This window comes from Bison bison, unplaced genomic scaffold (assembly GCF_000754665.1).
Source record: "Bison bison bison isolate TAMUID 2011002044 unplaced genomic scaffold, Bison_UMD1.0 scf7180017864141, whole genome shotgun sequence".
Taxonomy (NCBI): Eukaryota; Metazoa; Chordata; class Mammalia; order Artiodactyla; family Bovidae; genus Bison; species Bison bison.
This window is the reverse complement of record NW_011494713.1, coordinates 2,688,780-2,703,530: the sequence shown is the minus strand read 5'-3', so window position 1 is coordinate 2,703,530 and position 14,751 is coordinate 2,688,780. Positions and strand designations below refer to the sequence as shown.

General features: G+C 38.2%; 1 protein-coding gene across 1 annotated transcript in view; it reads right to left on the bottom strand.

Moving 5' to 3' along the window:
• Positions 1-14,751, bottom strand: part of GKAP1 (G kinase anchoring protein 1) — a 92,402-nt gene that overhangs the window by 45,817 nt on the left and 31,834 nt on the right. Inside the window, exons 5-6 of the mRNA XM_010840070.1 lie at positions 13,552-13,675; positions 10,693-10,715 (exon numbers count right to left, since the gene is read on the bottom strand). Coding sequence (XP_010838372.1) covers positions 10,693-10,715; positions 13,552-13,675 — 147 coding nt within the window. The remainder of the gene's footprint in view (positions 1-10,692; positions 10,716-13,551; positions 13,676-14,751) is intronic.

Here is a 14,751-nt window from a genome sequence, read left to right as displayed (position 1 = left end):
AGGGTGTGGAGAAAAGGGAACCCTCTTACACTGCTGGTGGGAATGCAAACTAGTACAGCCACTATGGAGAACAGTGTGGAGATTCCTTAAAAAACTGGAAATAGAACTGCCTTATGATCCAGCAATCCCACTGCTGGGCATACACACCAAAGAAACCAGAATTGAAAGAGACACATGTACCCCAATGTTCATCGCAGCACTGTTTATAATAGCCAGGACATGGAAGCAACCTAGATGTCCATCAGCAGATGAATGGATAAGAAAGCTGTGGTACATATACACAATGGAGTATTACTCAGCCATTAAAAAGAAAACATTTGAATCAGTTCTAATGAGGTGGATGAAACTGGAGCCTATTATACAGAGTGAAGTAAGCCAGAAAGAAAAACACCAATACAGTATGCTAATGCATATATATGGAATTTAGAAAGATGGTAACAATAACCCTGTATATGAGACAGCAAAAGAGACACTGATGTATAGAACAGTCTTTTGGACTCTGTGGGAGAGGGAGAGGGTGAGATGATTTGGGAGAATGGCACTGAAATATGTATAATATCATATATGAATTGAGTCGCCAGTCCAGGTTCGATGCACGATACTGGATGCTTGGGGCTGGTGCACTGGGACAACCCAGAGGGATGGTATGGGGAGGGAGGAGGGAGGAGGGAGGAGGGTTCAGGATGGGGAACACGTGTATGTCTGTGGCGGATTCATTTCGATATATGGCAGAACCAATACAATATTGTATAGTTTAAAAATAAAATAAAATAAAGTTAGTGCATTGTGTGTTTTTCTTACCCTAAAATAATGAACATATTATTCCTGCATTTGCACCTGAATTATTTGGAACATTGCCTTTGACTTTTAGGCCTCTGATCCACTGTGGATGAATTTTTGTGTATGATGTGAAGTAATGTTGCGTTTCAAGTCAAAAGAACTATGGTTTTTCAGGTAGTCATGTATGGATGTGAGAACTGGACTATAAAGAAAGCTGAGCACTTGAAGAATTGATGCTTTTGAATTGTGGTGTTGGAGAAGACTCTTGAGAGTCCCTTGGACTGCAAGGAGATCCAACCAGTCCATCCTAAAGGAAATCAGTCCTGAATATTCATTGGAAGGACTGACTCTGAAGCTGAAACTCCGATACTTTGGCCACCTGATGCAAAGAACTGACTGATTTGAAAAGAGCCTGATGCTGGGAAAGACTGAAGGCAGGAGGAGAAGGGGACGACAGAGGATGAGATAGTTGGATGGCATCACCAACTCAGTGGACATGAGTTTGAGTATACTCTGGGCATTGGTGATGGACAGGGAAGCCTGGCATTCTGCAGGCCACGGGGTTGCAAAAAGTCCAACAGGACTGAGCGACTTAACTAAACTGATGTGAAGTAATAATTCCGTCTTTTTTACCCATATATTTAGTTGGTCTCCAAATCCCCACTTATTCTAAAAAGTAAATCCTTTTTCCAGTAATATTCACATCACTTTGCTACAATCAAGGGACATACATGGCTGTTCTGTTCATGGGCCATTTTGTTCTAAAGGTCTATTTGTCTATCACTACTACTAAGTCGCTTCAGTCGTGTCTGACTCTGTGTGATCCCATAGACTGCAGCCACCAGGCTCCCCCGTCCCTGGGATTCTCCAGGCAAGAACACTGGAGTGGGTTGCCATTTCCTTCTCCAATGCATGAAAGTGAAAAGTGAAAGTGAAGTCGCTCAGTAGTGTCCGACACTCAGTGACCCCGTGGACTGCAGCCTTCCAGGCTCCTCCGTCCATGGGATTTTCCAGGCAAGAGTACTTGAGTGGACTGCCATTGCCTTCTCCGTGTCTATCACTAGGAAATGGCAACCCATTCCAGTGTTCTTGCCTGGAAAATCCCAGGGATGGGGGAGCCTGGTGGGCTACCGTCTGTGGGGTCGCACAGAGTCAGACGTGACTGAAGCAACTTAGCAACAGCAGCATGCCAAATCCAGGCTTCCCTGGTGGATCAGATGGTAAAGCATCTGCCTGCAGTGCGGGAGACCTAGGTTCGATCCCTGGGTTGGAAGATCCCCTAGAGAAGGAAATGGCAACCCACTCCAGTACTCTTGCCTGGAAAATTCCATGGACTGAGAAGCTCCTCAGAGTCTGGTAGGCCACAGTCCATGGGGTCACAAAGAGTTGGACATGACTGAGGGACTTTACTTACTTACTTTACTATGCCAAATCCTTACTGTATTAGTTAAAAAAAAAATCTTGGATGTCTGATTTTTAAAATCTGCCTATCTTTGTCTTCCTCAAGAGCATTTTGGCTATTTTTGGTTCTTTGCACTTGCACATTAATTTTAGAAGTGATTTCATTTTTAGTTTAACAACTAACCTGTGATTTTGATTAAGATTACATTGATTTTACAAATTTGAGGAAAAGTGACCCCTTTATAGTAAGTCAGCCAATCCATGAACACGGGTGTCTCCATTTAAGTCTTTACTATCTTTCAATAAAGTTACATAATTTTCCCAATATAGGTTTTATACATAATTTATTAGATTTATAAGAACTATTACAACTTGTTATTTTAAAAAAACATTTTGCTTTTAATTACACTTCCTGATGTTGTTGGCATAGAGGAATACAAATAAAAATTGAAAATGTTTCTTCATTTAAAGTTTAGTTCAAAAGTGCATTGTACTAAAGGCAGTGATCAAGAGGCAATAATACAAGAGGCACTGAGCAAGACCATCCCTAAGAAAATGAAATGCAAAAGGCAAAATGTTGTCTGAGGCCTTTCAAATAGCTGAGTAAAGAAGAGAAGCTAAACCCAAGGAGAAAAGGAAAGATATTCCCATGTGAAAGTACAGTTCAAAGAAGAGCAAGGAGAGATAAGAAAGCCTTCCTCAGTGATCAATGCAAAGAAATAGAGGACAACAATAGAATGGGAAAGACTACAGATCTCTTCAAGAAAATTAGAGATTCCAAGGGAACATTTCATGCAACAATGTGTACAAAAAAGGACAGAAATGGCATGGATCTAACAGAAACAGAAGATATTAAGAAGAGGTAGCAAGAATACACAGAAGAACTATATAAAAAAGATCTTCATGACCCAGATAACCACGATGGTGTAATCACTCACCTAGAGCCAGACATTCTGGAATGCAAAGTCAAGTGAGCCTTAGGAAGAAGCATTACAACGAACAAAGCTAGTGGAGGTGATGGCATTTCACCTGAGTTTTTTCAAATCCTACAAGATGATGCTGTCAAAGTGCTGCATTCAATACGCCAGCAAATTTGGAAAACTCAGCAGTGGCCACAGGACCACAGGAAAAGGTCAGTGTTCATTCCAATCCCAAAGAAAGGCAATGCCAAAGAATGTTCAAACTACTGCACAATTGCACTCATCTCACACACTAGCAAAGTAATGCTCAAAATTCTCCAAGCCAGGCTTCAACAGTATGTGAACCAAGAACTTCCAGATGTTCAAGCTGGATTTAGAAAAGGCAGAGGAACCAGAGATCAAATTGCCAACATTTGACGGATCATCAAAAAAGCAAGACAGTTCCATAAAAACATCTACTTCTGCTTTATTGATTACACCAAAACCTTTGACTGTGTGGATCATAACAAACTGTGGAAAATTCTGAAAGAGATGGGAACACGAGACCACCTGACCTTCCACGTGAGAAATCTGTATGCAGGTCAAGAAGCAACAGTTAGAACTGCACATGGAACAACAGACTGGTTCCAAATAGTAAAGGAGTATGTCAAGGCTGTATATTGTCACCCTCTTTATTTAACTTATATGCAGAGTACATCATGTGAAATGCCAGGCTGGATGAAGCACAAGTTGGAATCAAGACTGCCGGGAGGAATATCAATAACCTCAGATATGCAGATGACACCACCCTTATGACAGAAAGCAAAGAAGAACTAAAGAGCCTCTTGATGAAAGTCAAAGAGGAGAGTGAAAAAGTTGGCTTAAAACTCCACATTCAGAAAATTAAGATCATGGCATCTGGTCCCAACACTTCATAGCAAACAGATGGGGAAACAATGGAAACAGTGACAGACTTTATTTTTTTGGACTCCAAAATCACTGCAGATGGTGATGCAGCCAGGAAATTAAAAGATGCCTGCTCCTTGGAAGAAAGGCTATGACCAACCTAGACAGTATATTAAAAAGCAGAGACATTACTTTGCCAACAAGGCCCGTCTAGTTAAGGCTATGGTTTTTCCTGTGGTCATGTATGGATGTGAGAGTTGGACTGTGAAGAAGGCTGAGTGCCGAAGAATTGATGCTTTTGAACTGTGGTGTTGGAGAAGACTCTTGAGAGTCCCTTGGACTGCAAGGAGATCCAACCAGTCCATTCTGAAGGAGATCAGCCCTGGGATTTCTTTCGAGGGAATGATGCTAAAGCTGAAACTCCAGTACTTTGGCCACCTCATGCGAAGAGTTGACTCACTGGGAAAGATTCTGATGCTGGGAGGGATTGGGGGCAGGAGGAGAAGGGGATGACAGAGGATGAGATGGCTGGATAGTATCACTGACTCGATGGATGTGAGTCTGAGTGAACTCCAGGAGTTGGTGATGGACAGGGAAGTCTGGCGTGCTGCTATTCATGGGGTCGCAAAGAGTCGGACACGACTGAGTGACTGAACTGAACTGAATGTTTATAGTGCCGGTAAATAATACCTTGATAAAGCTATTCTTTAAAATATCATAGCAGCCTCATTCATAACTGTCAAAAAATGGAAACAAACCAAATGTTCACCAACAGGGGAATGAATAAACTCATTGTGACATGTTTACACCACAGAACATAATTCAACAATGGAAAGGAAAAGAACCAGTGATACACAACAACATGGATGAATCCTCAAACATGTTGAGACCACAGAATAACATACTGTATGCTTTATTGTAAATAAAGAGGCAAGACTCATCTATGACAGTAGAAACCACAAAATTGGTTGCCTGTAGGAAGCAGGGTAGGGCACGAGGAATAACAGGGATGGTACAGAAAGGAATTTTTTGATGTAATGAAAATGTTCTTTATCTTGATAGAAATGTAGGTCATATAACTTTACATATGTGTCAAAGCTGCATACTTAAGACTGGTGCATTCTACTGTGTGAAAATTATACTTCAATTAAAAACAAATCTAGTTTCCCACTGAGTACCTGTTTTCTATCTGAAGAATGTATCATTTATAAACTGACAAATACAAATGCACTTGTTGACAATTCGTTTCATATTTCTAAGGGCTCCAAGCCACATTTTAGAAGAACAGCCTCCTGGCTGTAAAGTTTTAAGATACCTTACTATACAGTAATATGCAAACCTCAAAATGCTCCATCTGTATGTTATTTCTCTTTTCCACACTTGAGTGCTCTGAATTTATTCCAAGAAGAAATCTAAATAATGGTGTTCTTTCTATAAGCATAATATTAAAAATTACATTATATATGGGATAAGCCTATCTTTTCTCTCCTAGAATAGACCCTGACAGACTCAAGTTTTGAATCTGACTTGAAATAATTATTTGTTAAACCTTTACTATGCAATTAGCACTATGCTACATATTAGCTACTCTTTTGGAACTCACAATTTACTGAGAAAGATAAAAACTATCACACGATATAATAATAAATGAAATAATTAAGCACTGTTCTGAACATGTCAGAGATGAAAAATACCTGTAAAGCATGATGCCAGTTTTCCCTCTTTTATTAATGGCAAACATAATTAACTGATAGTGGTACTTTTCTTGCTGAGCAAGGATGCAGTCTCAGAATTCTTCTTAATATTGAGCTCCATGAAGACCCTAACAATGTGCTTGAACTGGCAGAGCAATTAAAACAGGTTTCTCTGCTACAGTGTGATAAAAATACACAGAAGCAGCAGTCCAAAAAGGCTAGAGAAAGTTTTAGTAAGAAGGCAGAACATTCATTCATCAATCAACATTCATGTGTCCATGGGGTCACAAAGAGTCAAGACAAGACGGAGCATATGCATGTGCAGGCAAGCACACACACATACACACAGTATGAAAGGAGTTAGTGCACGCACATGTGCACACACACACACACACACACTATGAAAGGAGTTAGGACTATCAGAGAAATTAAAGCAGTAAGATATGGTCCCAGATTTCCAAAAAATCAAATTTTAGTCAAGAAGCAAAACAGTGATAAAACAGGATGTTGAGTGCTATCAAGTATACACAGGATGTTTGGGCATCTAAATAAGACCACGATGAGGTAACTTTTCCAGGGAAAAAAGTGACTCTTTGGCCAAGTTTCTAAAGCATAGTTAGCCAAATAAAGATGGAGGCGTGTGACATCACCAAGATGGTGACATATGTTGTTCCTGATTTCACACTCTTATAAGAACTAACAACTATTCATAGACAAGACACCACTGAGAAAGATGGAAGGAAAGAATACATGGGAGGCAAGGTAGTATGAGAAAGTATAGCACGTTCCAAAAAACTCTAAATACACTTGCACAGCTTGACACAGTCAATCTTGAAACATGAGGAGGATTTTAATATGTAGTAAGGGAGTGACAATAGTTGAGATACCACTGATTTTATAAATTCTACCATTTAATTATTATTATATGCATGTATTCCTTTAGTAAAAAGTTAAATAACAGCTCTAAATAAATAATGAATTAAGGAAATAATTATTAATAGCTACTAGCCTTAACCCTCAGAGAAGGCAATGGCACCCCACTCCAGTACTCTTGCCTGGAAAATCCCATGGACAGAGGAGCCTGGTAGGCTGCAGTCCATGGGGTCGCTAAGAGTCAGACACGACTGAGCGACTTCACTTTCACTTTCCACTCTGTTGCATTGGAGAAGGAAATGGCAACCCGCTCCAGTGTTCTTGCCTGGAGAATCCCAGGGATGGGGGAGCCTGGTGGGCTGCCGTCTATGGGGTCGCACAGAGTCGGACACGACTGAAGCGACTTAGCAGCGGCAGCAGCAGCAGCTGCAGCCTTAACCCTAACTTTATATTGGCTCACAACACTTGAACTCACTCATCAATTTTTAAAATTATCTTTTAAATGTGGAGAAGTCTTAGATTTACAGTAAAGTTTCAGATAATAGAGAATTTCCATACATATCTCTCACCCAGTGTCCCTTGTTGATAACTTCTTACATTATTGTGGTACACTTGTTACAACTAAGGAACCATTATTGGCATATTACTATAATTAGACTTCACACTTTATCTGGATTTCCCTAGAACTAGTTTTCTCTAATGTTCTTTTTCTGTTTCAAGATCCCATCCAGGATACATTACATTTAGTTATCCTGTCTCCTTAGCCTTTTCTGAGCATGACATTTTCTCACACTTTGTTTTTGATGACCTTTATATTTTCAAGTCATATAGGTACAATGGTCAGTTATTATGTTGCATGGTCCTGGATATTCATTTGTTTGATTTTTCTCAAAACTAGACATGTGTTTTAGGGGAAAAAACCACAGAGGATTAGGCCATTCACATCACATCAAGGATACATACTACCAACATGATTTAACACTAATATTAACATTTATCACCTGGCAAGGCTGTGTTTGCCAGGTTTCTCCAGTGTAGTCACTTTCCGTCCCTTTCTATAGTCTACCTTTGGAAGCAAGTTATTAAATACATCCCACACTCAAGGGAAGTGGAGAGAGTTAAACAAAAGCAGATGTTTTCCTGCAATACTCTTGCATTTTCTATGATCCAATGGATGCTGGCAATTTGGTCTCTGGTTCCTCTGCATTTTCTAAAACCAACTTGAAGATCTGGAAGTTCTCGGTTCACGTACTGTTGAAGCCTGGCTTGGAGAATTTTGAGCATTACTTTGCTAGTGTGTGAGATGAGTGCAATTGTGCAGTAGTTTGAACATTCTTTGACATTGCCTTTCTTTGGGACTGGAATGAACACTGACCTTTTCCTGTGGTCCTGTGGCCACTGCTGGGTTTTCCGAATTTGCTGGCATATTGAATTCAGCACTTTCATAGCATCATCTTTTAGGATTTGAGATAGTTCAGCTGGAATTCCATCACCTCCATTAGCTTTGTTCGTTGTGATGCTTCCTAAGGCCCACTTGACTTTACATTCCAGAATGTCTGGCTCTAGCTGAGTGATCACACCATCGTGGTTATCTGGGTCATGAAGATCTTTTTTGTATCGTTCTTCTGTGTATTCTTGCTACCTCTTCTTAATATCTTCTGTTTCTGTTAGGTCCATGCCATTTCTGTCCTTTATTGTGCCCATCGTTGCATGAAATGTTCCCTTGGTATCTCCAATTTTTTTGAAGAGATCTCTTAGTCTTTCCCATTCTACTGCTGTCCTCTTATTTCTTTGCACTGATCACTGAGGAAGGCTTTCTTATCTCTCCTTGCTCTTCTTTGGAACTGTACATTCAAATGGGAATATCTTTCCTTTTCTCCTTGCGTTTAGCTTCTCTTCTTTTCTCAGCTATTTGAAAGGCCTCCTCAGACAACGATTTTGCCTTTTTGCATTTCTTTTTCTCAGGGATGGTCTTGATCACTGCCTTCTGTTCAATGTCACGAACTTCCATCCATAGTTCTTCAGGCACTCTATGAAATATAATCCCTTGAATCTATTTGTCACTTTCACTTTATATTCATAATGGATTTGATTTGGGTCATACCTGAATGGTCTAGTGGTTTTCTCTACTTTTTCTTCAATTTAAGAATTTCCCTAATTTCTTCAATTTCCCTATTTTCTTCAATTTCTTCCGTTTAAGTATCCAAGTCCCCATAAAATTAGTAATACATTCAATAGTAGATGAATGTAACTTTGGTATATTTTTAATACATATCATAGAATAATGTGATACATATTTTTGTGACCAATTTCTTAAAATATTTATGTAGGAAATAAATTATAATTAGACTGCATTTACAAATGTTTACAACATTTTAATCATCAAGATTACTCACAGTGAATTTTATTACATATCAAATTATTTTAAAATAGATAAATACAGCCCTAAAACTATAATGAAACACAAAACATATGTTATGTCACATGTTTGTTTAAATACAACTTGGGTTAAATATATTAAATAAATCATGTCAGTCTTTTTTTTTTTCCTTTCATGTCAGTGAAGAAAAAAAAGTAAGCATAAATAGCTCTTAAAAATTATCTTTCCCTCCACTAACAGTTGCCAGTACTATCTGAAGAATATGTGTATCTGCTTTATCATTTGCATAAAACTACCCTCCCAATAAATCAATGGATTAAAAAAAAAAATGAAATCAGTCCAAAAGTACACATCTTCCACTTTCAAACACATAATTAATGTGTGTGTTAGTCACTCAGTCATGTTGACCCTTTCTGATCCCATGGACTGTAGCCCACTGTTCATGGAATTCTCCAAGCAGGAATTCTGGAGCAGGTAGCCATTCCGTTCTTCAGGGGATCTTCTAATATATAATATTCAGTCTATATTTGCAGGCATTTAAATTTTAATCTAAAAACAGTGATAGTGGCTTGTGCTGCTACTGCTGCTGCTAAGTCGCTTCAGTCGTGGCCGACTCTGTGTGACCCCATAGATGGCAGCCTACCAGGCTCCCCCGTCCCTGGGATTCTCCAGGCAAGAACACTGGAGTGGGTTGCCATTTCCTTCTCCAATGCATGAAAGTGAAAAGTAAAAGTGAAGTCGCGCAGTCATGTCCAACTCTTCGAGACCCCATGGACTGCAGCCTACCAGGCTCCTCTGTCCATGGGATTCTCCAGGAAGAGTACTGGAGTGGGGTGCCATTGCTTTGTCCGATAGTGGCTTGTAAATAACTTTAAAAGAATTTCAATCATCTGTTTTAACAATAAATGAGTTTTGTGTTTGTGTGCACAGCTGAGGACTATATTACTAATATAGTTACAGAGTTATATAGATGTCGTTTTCTTAGAAAGGATTTCATTTCCCTGACCTGTCAAGAAAACATCTGCAACAACAAAAATAGTCAAAACTATGCATGTATTCTACAGTGAAATCAAGGAACACCTGACTATTAAAAAAATCAATTAATGGAATTACTAACAAGAAAATATACATGACACAAAATAATGAAACCTTAGATTATCACCTAAAGAAGCCAAAGAACTCTTAACATTTTATTAGTACCTTCCTCAATATTACAAGTATTTTATAAAAGTATCTGCCAATGCTAAAAAGTTTATAGAGACTGTATTAGTCTTAACAGAAAAAAGTAACCAATAACACTAGAAAAGTATGTGTAGGTTGCACTACCCTCTAATGGCAAATGATAAGAGAAATATATGACCAGGTTAATCTTATCCACAGGTATAAACAGTAAAATCACAGCTTACCTCACAATCTCTATAATTCCAAAATATCCTGAGTCATGGTTTCACCATTTTTTTTTAATAAAGGTTGAAGTATTATACTACTTTTCCCTAAAATTTTAAGCTTACATGTGGTAACATTCAAACACACAGTAATTAGGTTGCTAAAGTCAAATGATACTGTATTTCATGCAAATAGTATTTTTATTCTACTGTACTGTACTTTATATCATTTAAATTGCAAGCAAAGGATTGAGTTTAGTTATTCATGACAAACGTGAGCTATCCTTTAAATGGCTATATCTCAAAACACTAAAGTACTACTCTTAAAACCAACAAATGTCTTCTAGAATAAAGATGGTTACAACAACACTTACCTCAGTCTTTTTACTAATGTGATCTGTAAACAAACAAAAAAAAATGGTGAGACTTCGTTGAAGGACATTAACATGTAAAATATTTCAATATGCACAAAATATTTAAACTAAGTTATTGAAAAGAATTTCAAAATTCTAAGAGTTACACCGGGCTTCTCTGGTGGCTCAGCAATAAAGAATCTGCCTACATCCCTGAATCAAGAAGAGCCCCTTGAGAAGGAGATGGCAACTCACTCCAATATTCTTGCCTAGGAAATTCCATGGACAGAGAAGCCTGGTGGGCTACAAAAGAGTTGGATATAACTTAGCGACTGAACAACAACAATAAGAGTTACAGAAGTCATTTGGGGGTTGTCTGGGACTCACATCAGATTTATTTTTCTAGGGATAAGATGTTAAAATTTACCATATAATTACTAATTTGCTCAGCTTAAGGACTCATATCCCACTAAATGCCACCCATACCAAGGGGTATTATTAAATTCTAAACATTTGAATGTCATATATTTTAGATTTGTTGTTACACATAATTTTTTTGGAGGGAGGAGCACTTGAAGGGAGGTAAACATGTCTAAAATCAAATCACAGGGTACTGTTAGTGTAAAAATTGTACGGACCACTGCCTTTGTGGGATAAAAGGTAGAATAGTAATTTGTGTCCTGTAAAACTATTAGCTAGGTTTCTTAAAATTTAAAACTACATATTATAGTGGTATGATAATATTGTGAAAAAAATCCTAAAAATTAATGTACATTTATGTTGACATAGCTATATCGAAATTAAACAATTAAACCACTGACTTAGTAACAACACAGTATTTCTGGGAAATGATTACAAGGAAGACACTGGGAATCCACATAGACAAAAGGTTGAAACTAATAGGTAGCAAGTGTTTTTATTTAAACTGGAGATGATCAAGGTATCTAATATTTAACAATGCTTCCCAGGCACAGTAGAAACTTTCCATTCTCAAGGACTAAAAATAATTTAACAGCATAGTTTCTTATGAGAAATCTATTTGCAAACCTAAAAGCTGGGTCCAATTCTCTAAAGTATCCACTGATTAGAATAGAGTCCATAAACCCAGTAAATGTCAAAATCGTGTTTGAGGTCAAACTACCAAATCCTGATAGGCTACTCAGTCATTCTTCTTGCATGTTCTACTTGGTATTCAACGTGCAGCCAGAAACCCAGGCAAGAACCATGATTGTGTTTATCATGTTTTGAAATAGCTGTGCAGCCTGCCTTTAACAATAGCATACTAATGTCATTCTCAACTCGTCTAATAAATTTACATAATATTTCAACATATGATAAATAAATTAAAGTTTTAAAAAACATTCTTTTCATATCTTTGCCTAGTTTATAATGACATAACTCTTATATAAAATCATTCTTACTAAAATTGGAAATTTAACATGTGTCTGTTGTTTTAACCCCAAAACAAAGTGACTTAATCAGAAAAGTCAGCTATAGGAAAAACTTTCCTCATCCTTAAATGTATACAATGCAATCCTCTAAATTTATTCCTAACTTCACAGACTAGAAGGATATCCAACCTAAAGGAGATCAGTCCTGGGTATTCACTGGAGGGACTGATGTTGAAGCTGAAACTCCAATACTTTGGCCACCTGATGCAAAGAGCTGACTCATTTGAAAAGACCCTGATGCTGGCAAAGATTGAGGGCAGAAGGAGAAGGGGATGACAAGAGGATCAGATGGTTGGATGGCATCATTGACTCGATGGACATGGGTTTGGGTGTATTCCGGGAGTTGGTGATGCACAGGGAGGCCTGGTGTGCTGCGGTTCATGGGGTTGCAAAGAGTTGGACACGACTGAGTGACTGAACTGAACTCACAGACAGGCTTGTTTCTAAAAACAGTGAAGTTTTTTTTTAATATATTACTGTTATGGTCTTACTAATCCTCATTGACGGTTTCCCTGGTGGCTTAGATGGTAAAGAATCTGCCTCTAATGCAGGAGATCTGGGTTCGATCCCCAGGTTGGGAAGATCCCTTGGAGAAGGGAACAGCAACCCACTCCAGTATTCTCTGCCTGCAGAATTCCATGGACAGAGGAGCCTGGTGGGCTACAGTCCACGGGGTGACCAATGCATTAAGTTTAAATTCATACGAGTTAAACTGACTTCAAGATCAATGAACAAACAGCTGTTCATTTGGTCAGCAACTACTCTTATTTTCCTTTGAATATAATTCCCTGCAATACAGTTGGACCTTGCTGTTTATCTGTTCAGCAACTGTTTTGACTGGTATAAGCATGGCTTGTTGTTATTTAGTTGTTAAGTCGTGTCTAACTCTTTTGCAACCCCATGGACTGTAGCTTACCAGGCTCTTCTGTCCATGGGATTCTCTAGGCAAGATTACAGGAGTGGGTTACCATTTCCTTCTCCAGGGGATCTTTCCAACCCAGGGATCAAACCCATGTTTCCTATGTCTCCTGCACTGGCAGGCAGATTCTCTTCCACTGCGCCACCGGGGAAGCCCCCTATTTCTGGTCTAGTGTAAGTCAAATTACTTTATGTGTAAGGACAATAACATGTTTCAAGATGACTCAAAACTACAAATATCAATTTTTATTTTCAGTGAATTTTAGAAAAGGGGCAAATTCAGAAATACAGAAAGATAAATTCTTACTGAAATTTTATGAGATTTTAATGACTGCGTTTAAATCACTTTAACCCCCAAATAGTTTATTTCCAAGCAGGTTTACATGTTTTACATTCTAAGTAACATATTAATGAAACAATCTTATTTTAAAAATTAGAAAGGTACTTGAACTTAAGTATACAAAGACTCAGAATAGTTTCTCTGGCTTAATAGATTTTGTACATATATTACCTTCAGACTGAAACTCTTTTAGTGATATTGTGAGAGGTTTGTCTTTTCCCTGATGAGTCTTTCTTTTGTCTTTTTTATTCATAACCTTTGACTGAGTCGATGCATTTTCAGCATTTTCATATTCCTAAAAAAAATTACCAACAATAATTAAGCTTGGTTTACACTAGTAAAATCAATTCACCAATATGGAATATGTTTCTTAAAGTTATATTTTTAAAGATAAGAGGCAAATAAAAAAATCAAAACAGAGGCTAGCCAAACTGTATAAAAAGTTACCTGTTTACAGATATACTTAATCTTTTGACTATTAAACACTAAAATAAAAATTAAAAGCTATACCTTGATCTATTGAGTTGCTCATCCTCTTCATTTCAGGACCAAAGTTAACACAATAATCTAGGGTCAATTTCCTTTTGCAAGCAAACTGAAATCTGGCTTCTGCTAGTCTCTGACACTAAAATTAAAGTCAGCCTCCTGGTGGCTCAGATGGTAAAGAATCTGCCTGCAATGCGGGAGACTCAGGTTTGATCTCTGGATTGGGAAGATTCCCTGGAGAAGGGAATGGCAATCCACTCCAGTATTCTTGCCTGGAGAATTCTATGGACAGAGGCTACAGTCCACGGGGTGGCAGAGTCAGACACAACTGACCAACTCACACTTTCAGTTTTCTTTTTCAAAGCCAAAGACTTTTTTTTTTAAGCATCTCTTGGTTTTTTCAATACACTTCTGACTATGCTTATTTCTCCTTCACTGGTTTCTCTTTTCCCAACTATGTTCTTTAAAATGCAGGTGCTGCAACAAAGGAAACTATCAGCAAGGTGAAAAGACAGCCTTCAGAATGGGAGAAAATAATAGCAAATGAAGCAACTGACAACTAATCTCAAAAATATACAAGCAACTCCTACAGCTCAATTCCAGAAAAATAAATGACCCAATCAAAAAATGGGCCAAAGAACTAAATAGACATTTCTCCAAAGAAGACATACAGATGGCTAACAAACACATGAAAAGATGCTCAACATCACTCGTTATCAGAGAAATGCAAATCAAAACCACTATGAGGTACCATTTCCCGCCAGTCAGAATGGCTGCTATCCAAAAGTCTATAAGCAATAAATGCTGGAGAGGGTGTGGAGAAAAGGGAACCCTCTTACACTGTTGGTGGGAATGCAAACTAGTACAGCCACTATGGAGAACAGT